Source organism: Uloborus diversus, chromosome 5 (assembly GCF_026930045.1).
Source record: "Uloborus diversus isolate 005 chromosome 5, Udiv.v.3.1, whole genome shotgun sequence".
Lineage (NCBI taxonomy): Eukaryota > Metazoa > Arthropoda > Arachnida > Araneae > Uloboridae > Uloborus > Uloborus diversus.
In genome coordinates, this window is record NC_072735.1 from 182,850,259 (window position 1) to 182,866,358 (window position 16,100).

A 16,100-nucleotide genomic window follows, 5' to 3' on the forward strand; every position below is an offset into this window, starting at 1 on the left:
AATGTTCCATCGGTTTTATCAATCAATTCTTCATCAATATCACCTCATCATCAGTTCATCATTTTTCATGAATCTAGTGGCATATCTAAGGTGGGGTGGGGGGGGGGAGGGGGCGGTCTTCTCTGGGCGGCATATTTTTAGGAGTGTCGATTCAGCACCTTTGATGTGGGAAAAAAAATTTAAATAAGTTAAACATACTTGAAATCTATTACTGGGGGCAAAGAAAAAAAACCTTTTGAAATGTAAGGTTTTGTTGTGACTACAACTACGCTTCTCAGTGTTCAAAGTTGAAAAATTTTTGTAGTGAGCCTTTGAACCTAACTCATTCCCTCAACCTCCACTAAGACAGACTTAAATTTCATCTTTAAAACTTCAAGTTTGGAAAATATTCAAGAAAAGACCCTGATTTCCTAATGTCACCATAAGCTAAAACAGATTTCAGTTTTCAATTTCGAAGATTCGAACTCCATCTTCCTAAATGTTACTCTTAACTGCAATTTTTAATGTAAATTTCAGGGTTGGTATAAAAACCGGGTTTTTAGAAAAAAAAATAAAACAAAAAAATGCTTTTTTTTTTGGTTTAAGCTGGGTTTGTTTGGTTTTTATTAATTTTTGTAAGAAAAATTTTTTTTTTTTGGAAAATCATGAAGATTTTATGAATTAATTGTTGAAGAATGTTTAATATTTATGTAGATTTTGCGGGACTGTCTAGGGGTATTTTGAATGATAATGGCATTCTTCATTGTAGTGGGATGTAGGATCTGTTCCAAAGAACTACAACCAGGGAACCAGGGGCGGACTGGCTGGCTTTGGCCTAGTCGGCAAAAGAGTATTTTGGCCCATATCTGTAAATTAAAAAAGTTAAATTAACCAGTACTGAATTTCGATTCTTCTGAGTTTAGAAAAGACATTAAACTACTACTAGTTCCTATTTTCCTTTATGTTTCTAAATCAAGTTTCAAAGTTCTAAAAAAAGGAAATTGTGAAATGTAAAATGAAGCTAACAAAGACACATTTTTATGTGCCTTCAAAGAAGGATACTAATGGTTATAAGTCTGAAAAGGCACATCTTTAGATTACAATCTATACTGACATAGGAAGGACACAAGGAAAGGGAGAAATCAGGTTAATTCCCCTGGAAGTTTTTTGAAATTCCTTGATCTATATAGGTATAAGGAGAAAAGAATCAGGAAACGGGGTTCAAAAGCGCCCTTCCAAGCAATATTTTCAAAGTTGATGTCAAAAATGGCAATTTTACAATTTTTGGTAACATTAGAGGAGAAGGAAAAGAAGAGGTTCCCCCACGATTTTGCTCTTGTTCCAGACTTGCATTCCCATGTGCGATTCTGAGATGAAAATGCTCGTTCAGCGATAATTTGTAATAGACCAATGAAATATCTTACCAACTGACAGTATTCAGTTGAATTTGTCACGACCAATGAACACTAGGGGCATGCATAGAAATTTTGGGGCCAGTCAGAAATGACTTTTACGGGTCCCTTCTATCTTGTTCACCCGTACGTCCCCACATATATTTCTTGCTCATTAAAAAAATATAGACCCTCCTCCAGGCTTGGCCCACAGGTTCCCCTCCTCCACCCTGTGCATGCCCTTGCTCATGCATCAAGACCCCAAAAGCATGTCCCATGCATTTATAGCAGGATCGGGGATGCTGTCTAATAGTACAGGCCCCTTCAATTTTTGTTAATAGACGCACAAATATTAGCTTTTAACTCTTTTTTTTCATCCTGGGCCCTTTTTCAGGCCCCGTCAGACCCCAATTTCTTTGGCCCCCTCCCGTTCCTCAAGGTTGAAGCCATATCAGTGTTGTTAGATGGTTAAATCCAGAATTCCCCAATTCCGTTTCCAACTTTTCCCCAAAAAGCGATGTTTTCTATCAAAATTCCCCAAATTCAAGAATTATTTTTCCACTAATAATTTCATAAAATGAATCAACTTCCTCTGATATTTTTGTCTCTTGATTTTTTTTTTCTTAACTTTATCCTTATCTTTCTTTATCTTTACTAATAATAAAGCTGAAAGTCTGTCTGTCTGGATGTCTCTCTCTCCGAATCTCTCTCTATCAGTAACTGACGTGCATAGCACCTAGACCGTTCGGCCGATTTTCATGAAATTTGGCAAAGAATTAGTTTGTAGCCTGGGGGTGTGTACCTTTAAGCGATTTTTCGAAAATTCGATTTTGTTCTTTTTCTATTCCAGTTTTAAGAACATTTTCCCGAGCAAAATTATCATAAGATGGACGACTAAATTACCAAGTTATCATAACGTGAAACCATAACGTGGGCAAGCCAATTGGCGAGAAATTCATCATGCATTATTTGTAAATATACAAGGGAACCAAAAGACCTTTTAATTCTCTACTATTGACAAAGCCATGTGGGTGCCACTAGTCATAAATACAAGCGCCTGACCGAGAGATAAGAAATAGCCAAATATATTTTTTCTACTCGCATTTACTACTCTGCTTCTGTATGTACATTTAAACTATGATTTTTGTATATATTTATCCAAGAACATTCTTCATCACACTTATTTTTATTCGTTTCACGTATAACTAGTTACTCACGCAGAACATTAATGCGAATTCCGTAGCATAATGTTTCACATGATGCGGCATGCGAATTCATAAAGTTGAGCAATGCTAAACCAACGCTGTTTGATACAAACAATGTAACTACCAGATGTCAAGACGCGAATTTAAAATACGAGAAAAAAAGTTTCCCCAGGTTTTCCCCAAGAAAAAATTTTTCCCCAAAGAATTCCCCTCAAAACCCATTTCCCCAAAATTTCCCCAGAGAGCGGCAGATTTCCCCAAAGTGGGGAAATTTCCCCCAATCTGGCAACACTGAGCCATATGGCCCCTAGAGCTCTAAAAACTAGAGAGAAAGTTGATAAGAGAGGAGAGCATTCGCACTTGTGAATCTCAGCTATTTACTTAGGTCCCTGCTTCGGATGGTTGGAAGGGAGGGGGGGAACCCTGTTCCTAAACGCTTTTTGCACATAGAGTAAACAAATTACATGTTTTTTAAAATTATTATTATGACACTTTAAAAAATATTAGGTGTGAATTTAAATGTATTAAGTTCAATAAAATTATTGTTTGATGGGGCCCACTTGGCGGTTGGTTCAGTCGGGGATCCCTGGGTAGCCGACTTGGCCAGTCAGCCCCTGCAGGGGACCACACATAATATTTATTATTTACAACACAAAGCACAAGACAAAACACACGGGAGAAAAAAGACGTCCGCCATCTCAAACTATAAACAGGGGTCTCCTCTCTTTATTGAACTCTCCTCCAGAGGGCAGGGTTGCACGGAATGAACATGATTCAGTTGCCAGCTTATTTTCTACATTTAAATTTGAACCTAATTTCTTTGTAATGAATTAAATAACCAAGAGTAAAATCTTGTAATTTCATTTCCTCAACCTTCGAGATTTCTATAGGAGAATATTGTTTTCAAAATCTTTAACTATTATAAAACTTACAATACGTAAATGGATCTTGGTATAAATAATCAAAGAAATAATTTATTGTGATAGTTTAGACATTATTAATTACAAATAAGCAAGAATAAATTCTTGAAAATTAATTTCCTCATTATCATTGCTATCCACTGTAAATAAAATAATAAAAGTAAATTAAAATCATGCGTTCTTAAGCATGGAAAGTATTTTGCAGTATCTACAAATGAATCATAAGTCTGATGTACATTATACAACTTTAAAAATAAAAAAATCAATGCATATTTTGTTTAAAGACTTTTAAAAAGTAACAAATCATGTAATTTATTTGCCTGATGTATCAGTGACAACATTTATAGAAACAGGACAAGCAGGTTTTCAGATAATCATTATGTGTTTCCATTGTAAACATTATTTCTCCTGGTTTAACGCATTTAGGAATACAATTTTTTATCAAAGAAAAAAATATCATTATAATTAAAAGTCTTAGTACAAACTTAAATGACAATACTCTTTTAACATATTTTAATAACAAAGACTCAAAGACTGTCATAAAAATTAATGTTTATTGATTCTTCCATCATTCATACATGAGACTTCCTTTATTATATTGGGATCAAAAAAGTTCTTTGAAAGGTGAAAATTTGGCATGAATTTTTTTTTACTAGAGCACAGAGTTACATGAATATTTTCTGTTTTCATAATTTTATACATTTTCCTTTCTTGCTCTGACTACATCGTCTATCAGGGATGAAAAAAATGTGCAGGGTATAAGCGCAATTTTATTCCTACGCTAAGTGTTTTTGGACTTCTTCAATTATATTTTTCCTCTTGTCATTTAAATATTCTAGTGTTAAGATATTTTTACACTATGCATTGCTTTAATGGTACATAATGTGTCTCAATAAATCTTAAGTAATCAAGCAAATTAAGTAGTATATGAAGTTTTGGTTGAAATATGCTTTTTGGACTATTTTGAAATGCAAAAGACTGAAAAATAATGATAATTAAAACATTATAAAAGAGCTACTTGAATTTCTTTTCCGTGCAATTTTAGAAAAACTTAGTTGGTATGCCTTGTATATTTATGTACCTAATAGGAAAGCCGCATAGATTTAAAAAAAGAAAAAATTAAAAATAAAAACTATTTAGCAAACTTGTACATTACCTTTAAATAAAATAGGTTTCTAAATTTATAAAATCTGTAATTTATCTTTTAAGCTTTGGTAGTTACTTTGCATTAATTAGATTTTACTTTTTGCAATAATATGTAAAATTTATGAAACCATTTGGGGGAAAACCATGAAATTTTTCAAAAAAAAAAAAAAAAGAAAAACACATGTTTTTTTTTAACCATGTTTTTAAGCATGTGTGCCTCACTAGGTTGGGCCAGTTATGAATGTGTTGTTATTTTATATAACCACCACTTTTTTTATACATAATCCACTCTTATTTAGTTGTACAAACAAATTCAACTTTTCCATTCAAACATGCATCTTGCCATTTCACACGCAAAACTTTGCATTATATTTTATGGATACTTTAATTAATTTGTTTTTTAATTTTCAGAGTGATCAGAATAAAAGTGAAATTGATAGACTTGAAGTAAGTATTTCTTAAAGCTTATCAATTGTTGTTTATGCAGTGTTTTTCTTTTTATATCCAATGTTTATGTTATTTGTGTCACTAGTTTGTTGTAACATTAATTTCTTGTCTTTAACTAAAATGCAATGCCAAAGCAAATCAAAATAATTATTATTCCTTCTGTGTATGATGCGAGAGCAGCATTAGTGGGTCTTTTTATTGCTCTGACAATTATTTTATTTGTCAGATAAGTTGTATTGATTATTATAACCAAAATAACTGAAACATATGTGCTGACTGAACTGTTTCTTTGTTTTGTCGTTTGGAGCTATCTGCAGATTTTTTGCTTAAGATTGATTTTTTCACTCTTTTCAAAACGATATAGCTGCAATTATACGCAAAAAATTTGCTGCAAATTCTCAAGAGCTTGAATGCAACTTAATCTAATAAAATTTTTAAAAGTTACTTGAAACAAGCAGTTTTTTTTTTTAAATTTTTCCAAAACTCTAGTGATGATGACAGTAATCTTTAATACTGATTGTCATATCTGTACTAAAATGCAATTCTAAATATGACTGCAGTCTTTTTACATCCACTCTTGAAATTGTTTTATTTTCTCCCCTTTTTATTGCTTATTGATCTTTTTTTTTAAAGTCTAGCATGCAAAATATATATTTGTTTTCCTGAATACCCAAGTTTCAAAATTTCTTAATGAAACTCAGAGATGCTTTGTTCAGTACTTCATCATCAACATTATTGTAAATTTTATTCAGAACTAGCTGTACCTGACGCTCATTGCTACGCCAACAAAAAAAATACACCATTATACTGATTTTCATGACAATCGGTTGAACAGGGCAGAAGTTGCTACTCTGCAGTGCCACCTGGTGGCGAGTGGCTTCAATGAGCATATTATGCACCTTCTCCGTGGAAAAATACATATATATATATAGCGATTTTCATAATAATCGGTCCAGGTATCGAGTGAAGCCGTGATTATACTCAAATTTTGTACTCACGCAGTTTGCAAGATCAATCCATCGCTAAAAATATCAAATAGAAAAAGTTTTAAATCCCCCCGTTGCATGAAAAGCCATAAAACAATAAAGAAAGAATTTATTTGTTCAAACTCAAGAAAAATGGCAACAGCTAACTTCTTATCAATGAGATCTTTCACGTGAATTAATTTCTACAGCCGATAATTTTATTCGTATTCATCCAATGGATTGTGACTTAAATTGGAATAAAAAAGGAACTATCGATCGGATTTTTTTCGAACTGGTCTATAAACATTCCCAGTACCAAAAATAACAAACGGTGAAAGTTTCAGCCAAATCTGCCGGGTAGTTTTTGAGTTCATGGATGATCATTCAAACATTCATTTTTATATATATAGATTTAATTCCTGTTTTTTATTACATAATAAATTTATATTTCATGTCTTTTGTTGATTTAAAAGCTTTGATAGAGTCTTTATCATAATGTTTACTATCAGTTCTTTCTTTTCTTTCTACTTCAGGAAATAATTTCACGCCTGCAAGTCCAGATTAATGAGCTTGAAGAATCATCTCAGCAAGGTATCATTTCTCTTTTTCCCAATTTTGTGTCGCTAAATGTCAAAAGCTCTGTTATTTTTTATTCATCAGTTTATAAGGGTTCTATGACTTTTTGGTACGTTCTTTTAATTTATTTCCTGTAAAATTAAAATAAGTAAATATAAAATAATAATTGAGATTAGTACATGTGGTTTTATCTGCCTGCCTACTCATCATAACTTTTAATGGAATAGTCCAACTTGATTAAAAAAAAATATTTCTTGTTTTATAAATTGTAGTAAGAAGAGCATAGTCCCATGTTTTGTAATTTGACTTCAACAGTTTTTGTCATTTAGTTTTGAAGAGCTCAGAAAACTTAACATTAAGATCTGTGAAAACTAGTCTAACCTACATAATGCTCATCTATAAACAAAACGATATATATATATATACAGTGAAGCACCATTTATACCTTTTTGAAGGGACTGTATGAAAAAAGCGTACAAACGGAAAAACATATAATAGGTATAGGTTATTATGTATTAGACTTTGCAGGGACCAATTTAAAAAACGTATAATTGATAAAAACGTATTGTTACAAATTCTGTAAATAGTAATTGTTTTTGTGATTAATTTGTCGTAATCTAGCTAAATTCGGCGTTTATTAAATTATCTTTCATCTAAAATAATTGTAGTAATGTAACCTGTAAATAGTTTCTTGTAATGAATATACAGCCCCCGTACGTTCGGCTGAAGTATACGTCTCCTCATTTCTGAATGATAAAAGTTGTGAATGGAAAAGAAATAAAATAACGGTCACCAATTTTCGGGAATCTTGTGGAATATTTGAGAGTTCTCTTTCGGTGTGTATAAAAAGCCGTTACGCATGATAAAAAGTGAGTTTCGATTGAGAATTTGTACTGAGAGTGTATTAGCTCTGTCTCATTTCGCTGTGTTGTTTTTCGTATTTGGACGTAAATACATGTGTAACCGTTGAGTTTACGGTGTTGAGTAATATTTGCTTAATTGCTGATGATTAATTTAGCAGTTGTTGACGATCTTTCCTGTACATAGTGTAAATGAATTTCCTGTGCTTTTCTCGAGAACTGTGTCGTCCTTTCAAGAAAGTTGGAAGTCGCACCAGATCCGTTACAGTATAAAAGAGAAAGGTATAAATGGTGCTTCACTGTATATATATATATATATATATATATATATATATATATATATATATATATGCATAAAAGGGTGGTTGAGCAAGTTTTGCCTGATCTTAACAGGTTGTTTTTATGCAAGGATTTCTTTTATGCTAGGAAGTCTAAGGGGGCTACATATATGGGTTTGAAGAAATTTAATTGCAAAGAATTTTTGACTTACAATACCTTTAAATTTGATTTAATTATTTTAAGATTTTTGAACCTCTCAAATATTTTTATCATATGTGCCTCTATGAGATAAATTCAAACCTTTTTAATGAAAAAGCCACTAACCAAAAAAAAAAGTTCACACCAAGAGTAAGATATTTCAGAGCAGCAGAATACCACAAAATTTTAACAAATAAAATTTTAGAAAACAAATACTTTGACAAATAAAAGATTTAAACAAAAAGAGTTGAAAATTGAAGGAGGGGCTTTTCTCTCTCTTCTTCTGTCAGTTCCTTAAAAAAAAAATATATTAAAACATACAATCTTTTAACATTTTGAGGCCTTCGCCCGAACGTTACTCGGGAAGCCATTTTTGGTAAAGTTAACTAAGCCCTAGATTCTCTCTGGGTCAAATTTTTACTCTCATAGCTATAAAAGTAAGAGTTAAAAACGTTACTAGCCTTTTTAGACTCTATCTATGTACCTTTTACTTTCAAAAAACATATATAGATGGCAGCACCAGGCAGAAATAACAACATTACATTTAGAGTTTAAATTTGAGTTTGTGCTTTGAAATGTACCATACAAAAGCAAAGTTTATTAGATAATGTTTATTTACCAATTAAACCTATTTTTGATATTTGTTCAAGATTTCAAAAAGTTTTTAGTTTATTTTATGTAAACTTTTACGGTTAAAAATGATGTTTTCCTATGCCGAACTTTTCTTTTTGTTTCAAATATCCTTTTTTTTTTTTTTTTTGATAATTTCTAACTAAAAATTAATTTTTATTTCATTCCAATGGTTCCTTCATTGTGAAAGAAAACATCTTGAAATATGTAATACAATAAAAATTACTAAAATACACGTCGTCCAAGTATTTTTTTTTAAACTCATGCAAAGCGCCGAAAATCCCCGGGGAGATATGCAGTCGAAATAGCTCAGACCTGAAGGTGTTAAGCAGTAGTTCCCAATAGGTTGTCAGTGTCTGCTTGGTCAGTGCACCTTATTTGATAAAACAATTGTCTAGTTGTATGATCTTATTATGTGTGGAAAAATTTTCTCCCTGTGTTAAACTATCTTTATAAACAGTAATGTAGTCTTTAAAATGGTGGAGATTGCTTTCAGATCTGAATGTAAGAATTATTGAACTTAAAAAGACATTTCAATTATAAATTAGAGTAACTCAGACTAATTAAAAATTAGAATAAGTCAAAATAAAAAAATGGTGTTGCTCCATTTTTACTTTCTTCTATATCTAATATATAGAAGAAAGTATTGGATTCGTGCAAATTTTCGAATTTCGAATTTTGACGGATTCGAACGTTTTGAGGTGTGCGGAGTCCATTTCGACCATTTTTGGAAAATGTCTGTCTGTCTGTGTGTGTGTGTATGTATGTGTGTCACGTCTGTGTGTGACCAGTTTTTTGTGGATGCTCTACAACAAAAACTACCGCATGAAATCGAACGAAATTTAGTACACATATGTGCCCCTATGTGAACTTGTGCCCATTAGTTTTTGGCGCGAATTCCTCCAAGGGGGGTGGAGCAATGGGACGTTTTTCGAGTTACGCGTGCTTGCTATTCCTCAGGAAGTAACTGGCGGAATCAAACAAAATTTGGTCCATATGTTGGTATTAACAGGAACAGGTGCTGATTCAATTTTGGTGTCAATAACTCAAACGGGGGTTGAGCTATAGAATGTTTTTTGTCGTCAATTGTGACTGCTGTATCTCAAGAAATAATGAACGGAATGAAAGAAAAATTTATCGGCAAGTAGCCCTTAGTGGGTATAAGAACTGATTTTATTTTTGTGTCAACAGCTAAAAAGGGGGTAGCGCAATCGCCCGTTCTTTTTTTCCATTGTGAGTGCCCTATCTCAAGAAGTAATGCTACGTTCTGGTTGAAATTTGGAATATATGTGAATCCATACGTAAACAGGCATTGGTTCAATTTTGACGCCAATCGCTCCAAGAGGTGTTGATTTTTTTTTTGAATAAAAATAGCTTTATTAATGCAACAATAAGAAAGATAAATCGTAATAGATTGTCGTCTGCGTATTTCTCGTGATTTTAATTGAATGGAAATGATCGGAAATATTATCTCAATGATTTAACATTTTTAACTGTTGCCATCTTATGTTTGTTAACACATAAAATATTTGTAATTAATTCAAGCAAGGCTTTTAAAATAACTTTCAATTTTCGCTCTTTGCTTTGCTTTTGCAATAATTCAGACATTGGGTCAAGTTTTTGCATGTGTAATTTTGTTTTTGTTGGGAATATTGCTTCCTCGTCAAGCATGGGGAGGGATCAGAAAAAAAAAGAAAAAGAAAAATATAGAAGAAAGTTTCGTGATGGCCACAACATACTAGTTTGACATGGTCTCTAGAAGAATACCGCTGGCTCAAAATTGGAAAATACCATGATTCTGTAACATTTGTTTTCTAGTTTCTATATTTTCACATCATGTTTAAATATTGGAAGAATAAAAACATATTCATACTTTTGTAAAAGTCAAAGTGTAATAAGTAAGGGGCCATTCAATATTTGCATAAGGATGATTTTTTTAATTTTCGACCCATGCCATGTAAGGGTATCTAAGATTTTTCAAACCCCTCCCCCCTATTGTTATGTAGGATTCTATTTTGTTTCTCAAAGTAATAAAATGTAATTAGAAAAGGATCAATTACACTAAAACTCCCAGTTTGACATAAATCAAATATTTTTATTTTTCAACACATAAGTTATATTATTTTATTGTTGTCTACTGACATATTATTATTATATTATTAGATAAATATTTAGTCTTTGGAATACCATTTATCAGTAGTTTGAAGTAAGTTTTTAAATAAACTTCAACATAAACCATTTAAACAATCTACAAACCAATAACACTTTTAAAGTAATGATCGACTAGTTTTTAATTAATTTCAAAGAAAATAAATTAAAACAGTTAAAACGAGATCAATTCAGGTCATCTAGACGGAGTGTTTTTCGACATTTTTTTGTATATGATGCAATAGTAATTAAAAATAAAACATGCCATGAACACAGTGTGATTCCTTTATTATATTTTACACTATTCAATCTTTGTAAAACAAGTAAAAATTAGATCATTCTAACATGTTTTTTACCTTCCAGACACAATTTCTAATATAAAATAATGACTAGGAAAATATTATGTAAGAATGGGTATGTAGAAATCCCCCCCCCCCCCCGGATCTTTACGTAATTAATGATCCCTAGTTACACAATATTGAACTATGTTTGGAACTTCATGTAAGCATGCATTAAAAATGTTTGAAGAAAAATTGACCTTATAAATAAATAATCATCCTAAATTTAATGAAAACATTATTGTGAATAATTTGCCATTCATTCACTGAAATGATTTGCACCATTTTTTTTTTCTTCTGCTTTATATAGTTGTCAAAGAATTAGAAAAAAAGCACAATGAACTAGTATCTGATGTTGCATTTAAAACTGATTTGGAGAAAGTGAGGTTGGACATGAATGATATTATCGAAGCTGAAGTTTCAGGAATAAGAGACTTGGTAATCTATTGAAATACAGTAAAACGTCAAATATCTGCATTAATTGGCAGCATTGGTAGTTGAGATTTTCGAAAGTAAAAAAGAATATACCGTTTAGGAAAATATTATGCCATTAAATGAAGTAATGTGATTTAGACAGTATGTATAGTACTACCTGAGGCTGCAATATGTTATTACATTTTTTAACAAAATTTACCAAAGAATATCTCATTGTTCAATGAACTTAAATGAAAACTGAAAAGCATTTACAATACTACAGGTGACGCTCGTTATAATGACCCCTGTCGTCTAAACAAAATCGGTCGCTATAACAGAAGGTTGTTATAATGTATTGCATGTTACTAAGTCGTTTTTTAAAATGCACGAATAATTCCTCATAGTCATGCTTTGTTTTAAAAGATAATCAAGAAACCAACAAAATAATTTTTTAAAGATTTCATTAAGTTTCTTTCTCTTTTTAAAAATTTTATACTGCAATTGTAGAAGCTTTCTGCTTTTTAGACTTTTTCAATTTGTAATGTCTATCATGTGGTTTTCATCACTTCTTTGACCCTATACTAAAAAATAATTCTTTTAAATGGACATATTTTACTGTTAGAAACATAGTGTTAAAATATTAGTTTTCAAATGGTTAGTCCTGAAGATAATACAAAAATTGAAACTTAGTTTTGGACGTTATATTGGAATGAACAGTTCAGTTTGGACGCTTTAATGGACAGTAAAATAACATTGCATCTATGGAATTTGAAACTGAACTTCATGCATGGGTCTCTATTACGGAAGGGTCGCAGTAGTAGGAGATCCTTCTATAGAGTGATGACTGCATTTGTACTTTGTAAGGAACTATTATGCAATAATTAAGCAATAGAAGAAGTTCTTGAAAGTATGCAGGCTCCACACAAAGAAAGTTAACTTACTTTGTGTAAGGAAAAGACTTCAACTCATTTTTGAAAATCATTGATTTTTAGCTGTTACAGCTTTGAGATTGCTTTCATACCTACCAAGTCCTTCATTTGTCACTTTAGTGAACGTTGAGCTTGATTGCTTTCTGGCTGTGTTTTGAACCAAACCATTTTTTTTTAATTATTCTGATATCCCATACAGTGAAATCCATCCCATTTTGCATGGTAAGTATAATACTCCCCTCCCCTCTTTGTATTTCATTTTCATTTAAAATATTGAATTCTTAAAAATGAAATGCATGTGAAACATTCATATCTAATTCTTTTATGCAAAAAAAGCCCATTTCATTCTGCGGCCAATTATATTTTTGTTTAAGTATCGTCTGCTGTCAAAATTTATGCTGGGTTAAAATTAATCTGGAAAATAAAACATTATCAATGATAGCATCAACACATTCTTTGAATATAAAGAACAGAAAATTATTATGTTTTATACAATTTTAAATTTCCGAAATTTTGAAAATGGTGTTTTTCAGAAGGCAGATTCTGTTAGATTTGTATTAACAAAATAAAGCAACAGCAAAATTCAAATGAAGCAGACGTTTTCAGTATTATTTAATGATATACCATAGAAGACCATTATAACGCTGACCTATATAACGCAATTCTCTATAAACCGCACTACTTTTCAGAAGTAAACAGTAGGTTTTGGAAGCTTAAAAAATCCCTGTTTTGCTTTGCAAACATAAAAATTGTTAAGCAAATTAAATGTTGAAAGTTTTTCATCTTTCCATCTTAATTCAAAGCTTTTAAATTAAAAATTTTTACTCATAGTAAACAGAAAATACCAGATGGCTCTTGCAAATGCAGCTGTTATGCGAACCATGAAGCTAGCAGAAGTGCAGGATAATGCACTTTCTTTTGATTGTGAAACATATTTATTTGTGAATAACTAATTGTAATATTGATGCTTATATACTCATTGCAAATAAAACTCATTCTGAAGTGCTAATACATAGATATATTCTGAATGTTAGTTTTAAACTTTGTGAAATGATCTATATAATGCAAAATCCTGTATAATGCAAAAGCTCTGGTCCCAAGGTGTGCGTTATAACGGTCTTCTACTGTATTGAGAGCGTTTTACTAAGCTATTTTTGTCATATGTGCAGACACCTTTAAAAATGACTGGTAATAGTCACTTACAGTGAAATTAACCTAGTATATGAAAAGGTTTTGAAGAGAAAATTTGTCGTAACTACATTCATTAATTTTAAATAAATACTTTTAAAAAAATACGCTGTTACGTAAGTTAGATAAGCTATTTACGAAACGACTACTGTGAGTTGAACATTTAATAAAGTCATAAATCAAAGAAACGAGTTTAAAACTTTAATCATCTATTTCGCATTTTGAACTCTACTGCAGATACCACATCTGTGCTTAGCACAGCCGCATTGTTTGTAATTTCTTATTTCATGAAATGTATCCATTTCTTTGCAATTGTTGAGTCATTTGTTAAAACTTCGTGGGAGAGTGTTCAGATTTTTGGCTTTCTGCTGTAGATATTTTATTTCTGAAAGTAATTTAAAACTGAAATTGAACGTTAAGTTTTTATGAAATGTGTGCAGTACTTAAGGATTTTGGGAAAAGATGAACTATATTCAGAAGTATAATCTAAATTTTTAAATCTTCAAGTGATAACTATAATAATAGTAATACAGTATAACCTCGATTTAACGATTGTCTAGGGACAGGACAAAGTTATCATTAAATCAAAGAAATTGTTAAATCAAGGAGCATAGACATTGAATGCCGTCAAATACGGACCAATGAAATGTATCATTAAACTTGAGAAATCGTTAAATCAGGTGCTGTTAAATCGAAGTTATGCTGTACTTATATCAAGTTTTGAAGTAGACAGTTGCCATATTTTAAAAAAACTTGTCAAAAAAAAAAAAAAAATGCTTAAGTTAATCTTATTAAACTATGGATATAGTGCAGTTTTGAAATGCTACTACTTGAATGTTTTTTAGGCATATTATTTGTTTGTATGATATCACGTAAGAAAGCAAAAGATGGAAAAAAAAAAACATGAGGGACACTTGGAGGTATGATCTATTTAGAGGGATGAACCACACAAATGGTTTCAGCAGACCTGTTGTAATGTTAACCTACTGTGATTTGTTTGAAAACTATTTCTAGTATTTTGAGGCATTCTATTTACTGTTTTCAGATTAATGCACTGAGAGAGGAATGTGTACCCAAGATTGACTTTGCTGAACTTGAATCTCGAGTTGAAACTTTAGAGGTAATTTGCTACTTGTTTTAATTTACATTAATTTTTTGCATTGTTGTTAATTAATTTTATTGCTTGCTTTATTTCTATGAAGAGATTGTTGTGTGTTGTGAATTTATCATAATTTGTATAGAATAATACTAACATCAATCATTATATATATATATATATATATATATATATATATATATATATATATATATATATATATATATATATATATATATATATACATACAGAATAGCAGTTGGTTGTCCACTTACAGTGATTCCAGCTAATGTGTGTGTCAAGTTAGAGCGGTTTTCACCCATTGTCGCCCCTGAAAATTTTGTCGCTCTAGGCAGCTGCCTAGTCTGCCTATTAGGAAATTGGACCCTGGTATTATACCCTTAGAATGATACAACTTTTTCTTCAATTAAAATTTTAAAAATGATAGTTTTTACTCAACTGGGAAACAAAATGTTAATTTTGAAACATAATTGTAGATATTCAAAAGATAAAATGCTTTAATGATTTTCTGTTGTGTTTTTCTTTGTAGGAAACAAAAGTTAACAGAGAAGAGATGGGTCGCTTATGTAAGTAAAGATTCAGTTAATACCTTTCTGCATAATTGTTCTAAAACTCTCAAATTTAATTACCATAAATGCCACTGTAATGATTTGAAAAGGGAATTGAATTTCACTGTTTTGAAATCACCACCAAGGCATGTGATATATATCCACTTTTAGCCCCCAGTTCAAAAAGAAGGGGCATAAGTTTAAGGTTTGTAAATATATATGGTGGTTCAAGCATCACCAATTGAGAAAAAAAAAAACATCATCTGTCTTCATTTGGGATAAAGAATCGTTATTGAAAATTTGAAGCCAAATAGTCAGAATTGGTTTTAAAAAAAAACAGATAGGAACTTTGTTTAACAGAATAAGCATGCAGTAATCAACAATTCTTAATTCATAATTGTCTTTTTTTTTTTTTTTTGTATATTTCCATGTTATTTGAATAAATTTAAATTTTATATTTGTTCTGATCCAGATGATTTATCCAAAATCAGATTTAGTCTTCTGGTTAAAAAAAGTTAGGCACCACTATCTTAACTATGGTTCATTTGAGCTTGGGGTTTTTAACTTAATATCAGTTCTTGTGTGAGAAATTAATGTTTGGGTCTAACGATTGAACGATAGAGATCGACGTCTAATAATGATTTGAAATTCCTTTTAAAAAAGCATGTTGCTCTTGCCCTAGAGAAAATATCCTTAAGTAAAAGAATTATGTTTTTGATTACATAATTATTGACAACAATTTTGTATTACTAGCTGAACCTATGCAAAGCTTTTGCACTCAAGTGTCTTTTTTTCTGAATTTAAGAAAATCAGGAAAAAGAA

The 16,100-nt window shown here is 31.1% G+C and overlaps 1 protein-coding gene across 2 annotated transcripts in view; it reads left to right on the plus strand.

Annotated features, from left to right (window-relative positions):
• The window catches only part of LOC129222282 (repetitive organellar protein-like), a 60,677-nt gene that overhangs the window by 6,867 nt on the left and 37,710 nt on the right, over nucleotides 1-16,100 (plus strand). The window contains exons 3-7 of one of the 2 annotated variants that reach the window (XM_054856767.1): nucleotides 5,053-5,088; nucleotides 6,587-6,644; nucleotides 11,393-11,520; nucleotides 14,659-14,733; nucleotides 15,260-15,296. In XM_054856767.1, coding sequence (XP_054712742.1) covers nucleotides 5,053-5,088; nucleotides 6,587-6,644; nucleotides 11,393-11,520; nucleotides 14,659-14,733; nucleotides 15,260-15,296 — 334 coding nt within the window. The remainder of the gene's footprint in view (nucleotides 1-5,052; nucleotides 5,089-6,586; nucleotides 6,645-11,392; nucleotides 11,521-14,658; nucleotides 14,734-15,259; nucleotides 15,297-16,100) is intronic. The other variant, XM_054856768.1, reaches the window with a different exon arrangement.